The following is a 2,924-nucleotide window of genomic DNA, read 5'->3' as shown; positions in this document are numbered from 1 at the left end:
TTTGTATTAGTCAAGTGTATATTAGTTTCTTAATTTGTAGCCTAGAATAGTGCTTAGTTTGTATGGTATATAAACTGATTTGGTTAATGAAGATAATCAAGGGATTATTCTCTTTCATGGTATCATCCAACCCTAGATTCTAATTCTCCTCTCTTCCGCCTTTTCTCTTTCTCTATCCTCTATCCCGTCCCGTTTTCCGGCAGCCGCCATGGTTAACACGAAAGGCTCCACGTTTCACCCCGCCCTCGCCGTCTCCAATATCAAGAACAATATCCCCATTACTCTTGACCTGGTTCATGCGCGCTCTCATCGTGGATTGCACCACATTATTCCTCCTGATGATGCGTTGGCTTCCACGCCCACCACTTACGCCGAGAAGGAATTATGGATCACGCTTGATGCTACTATTATACAGTGGCTATATTCTACGATCTCCACTGACCTCTTGCACACGATTATCGAACCGGATATGACTGTCATGGTTGCGTGGAATAGATTGCGTGACATATTTCAAGACAACAAGAACTCCCGGGCCGTTGTTCTTGAACAAGAATTTTCGCATCTTGACATGGCCGATTTTCCGAGGGCTTCGGCTTATTGCCAACGCCTTAAAGAGTTGTCTGATCAACTCAAACAAGTGGGCACTCCTATTTCTAATGATCGTTTGGTTTTACAGCTTGTTTCGGGTCTCACGTTGGCTTACAAGACGGTTGGAACTTTTATCCGTGCGTCAAACTACTCCTCTTCCTCTATTTTATCAGGCCAGATCCATGCTTACTCTAGAGGAAGCGGGGCTTGCCAAACAAGCCACCGCCGGTGCCACCTCTGCCATGGTGACAGCCTCGTCCTTCGATGCAGAGGAAACTTCTCATGAATCCGCCCCTCACCATCATCACCAAGGTGGAAAAAAGGCTCCCGCTCGAAATTCGGCAAACGGCCTGCCGGCGGTCGGGGTGGTGGCAAAACTGGTGGTCGCGGTGGGGGTGGTGGCAAACGTGGCAGGCGACAGCAGCAGCCGCTGTGGTTCCAGCAACAGTGGTCGAGTGGTGGAAGTCCTTGGCCTTGGCAGTGGCCTTGGACTCCTCCCCCTATCCGTATCCCGCAGGCCAACAATACTAGGCCAGGCCCACTTTCCCTCCTAGGCCTCCTCAACCAGGGTCTGGTGTGTTAGGCCAACGCCCACATGCATATTCTGCTACTACTAGGCCAGCTCCTACGCCTACCAACATCGAAGCTTCAATGTACACTCTTGGTCTCTCTCCTCCGGATTCCAACTGGTATATGGATACTGGAGCAACCTCTCATATGACTTCCGGGCAAGGTAATCTCTCGTCTTATTTTAATTTGAGCAACAATCATGGCATTTTAATTGGTAATGGTAGTACTATTCCTAATCCTGGTTATGGTCATACAACCTTGTCTTCCCCACACCTTCCCCTCTCTCTAAAAACTGTCCTTCATGCACCTAACTTGATTAAAAACTTAGTTTCTGTCCGGAAATTTACCACTGATAACTCTGTTACTGTTGAATTTGATCCTTTTGGGTTTTCTGTGAAGGACCTTCAGACGGGGATGTATCTCATGAGATGCCATAGTAAGGGTGAGCTTTATCACATCAACAACACCATCACTTTTGCTCAACCATCATCTTTTGCAGCTTTAGCTACCTCTGTGTGGCATGAGAGGCTTGCACATCCGGGGCCCTCTATTATTCGAACTCTCCAACAAAATAAACTCATTGATTGTAGTGGTTCTAGTAGTTCTCATTTCTATAACTCTTGTCCACTTGGAAAACATATCAAATTGCCATTTCTAGTATCTTCTTCTACTACCATGTTGCCATTTGATATTAGTCATAGTGATTTATGGACTCTTCCTATTTTGAGTTATGCGGGTCACCGTTATTATATGTTATGCTTGGATGATTATTCTAATTATTTGTGGACCTTCCCTCTATCTAAAAAATCTGATGCCTATGCCATTTTTGTTTCGTTCCATGCTTTTATTCGAACCCAATTCGGACAAGACATCAAAAACATACAATGTGATAATGGGAAAGAATTTGATAATGGGCCTTTTTGGGATTTTTGTCAGCTTATGGTATTGACCTTCGTCTATCTTGTCCTTATACCTCATCACAAAATGGTAAACCTGAACAAAAAATAAGAACCATTAACAACATTATTAGGACCCTTTTAGCTCATGCCTCATTACCTTCTTCCTTTTGGCACCATGCTTTATCTATGGCCACATATCTCCTCAATATACTTCCAAGCAAACTATTACATTATCACTCTCCCCTCAAAATTCTTTATCAACGGGATCCACTTTACACTCATCTCCGGGTTTTTGGGTGTTCATGCTACCCTCTCTATCCCTCCACTACTATTCATAAACTTCAATCTCGTTCCACTCCATGTGTCTTTTTGGGATATCCCACTAATCACCAAGGTTACAAGTGCTATGATATATCGTCTCGAAAAATAATTGTGAGCCGCCATGTGATTTTTGATGAAACTCAGTTTCCCTTTGCAAAAATTCACAATCCATCCCCTTCTTCCTCGTCTTTTTTAGATGAGGGTCTTTCCCCTTATGTGGCTCATCATCTGGCCAACACGGCCCCTTCTCAGCCCAGCTCTTCTCCTAGCCCATCCTCGCCTACTAGGCCTCCTTCTTCCACTGGGCCTCCACGGCCGCGCCTCATAGCAGGCCCCCTTACTCCCCTACAGCCTAGCTCTCCTACGTGTGACCCCAACCTGCCTACTTCCTATTCTCTTGGGCCTGCCCGTCAGCAGCCCATGTTATCCCCAGGCCCCATGCCACATTCTTCCTCCCCCTCATCATCTCCTGCCATGCCAGCCATTACATCCACACGCCTAGGCCCTGTTAAGCCAACGTGCGGTTTTTAAACCCAAAAACATTTT

At 45.8% G+C, this 2,924-nt stretch overlaps 1 protein-coding gene across 1 annotated transcript; it reads left to right on the top strand.

The window, feature by feature from the left end:
* Positions 1-208: 208 nt before the first annotated feature.
* On the top strand, positions 209-874 carry LOC104886248 (uncharacterized). The gene has a single exon (XM_010670716.1). The coding sequence runs from the start codon at positions 209-211 to the stop codon at positions 872-874; it is 666 nt and encodes a 221-aa protein (XP_010669018.1).
* Positions 875-2,924: the final 2,050 nt, after the last annotated feature.

This window comes from Beta vulgaris, chromosome 1, assembly GCF_026745355.1.
Source record: "Beta vulgaris subsp. vulgaris cultivar EL10 chromosome 1, EL10.2, whole genome shotgun sequence".
In the NCBI taxonomy this organism is placed as follows: Eukaryota; Viridiplantae; Streptophyta; class Magnoliopsida; order Caryophyllales; family Amaranthaceae; genus Beta; species Beta vulgaris.
The sequence above is the reverse complement of the archived record's forward strand: the minus strand, read 5'-3'. Positions and strand labels throughout refer to the sequence as shown.

Bases quoted from the DNA above. Each gene is read 5' to 3' on its own strand.
- LOC104886248 (XM_010670716.1), top strand. From the start codon at position 209: ATGGTTAACACGAAAGGCTCCACGTTTCACCCCGCCCTCGCCGTCTCC.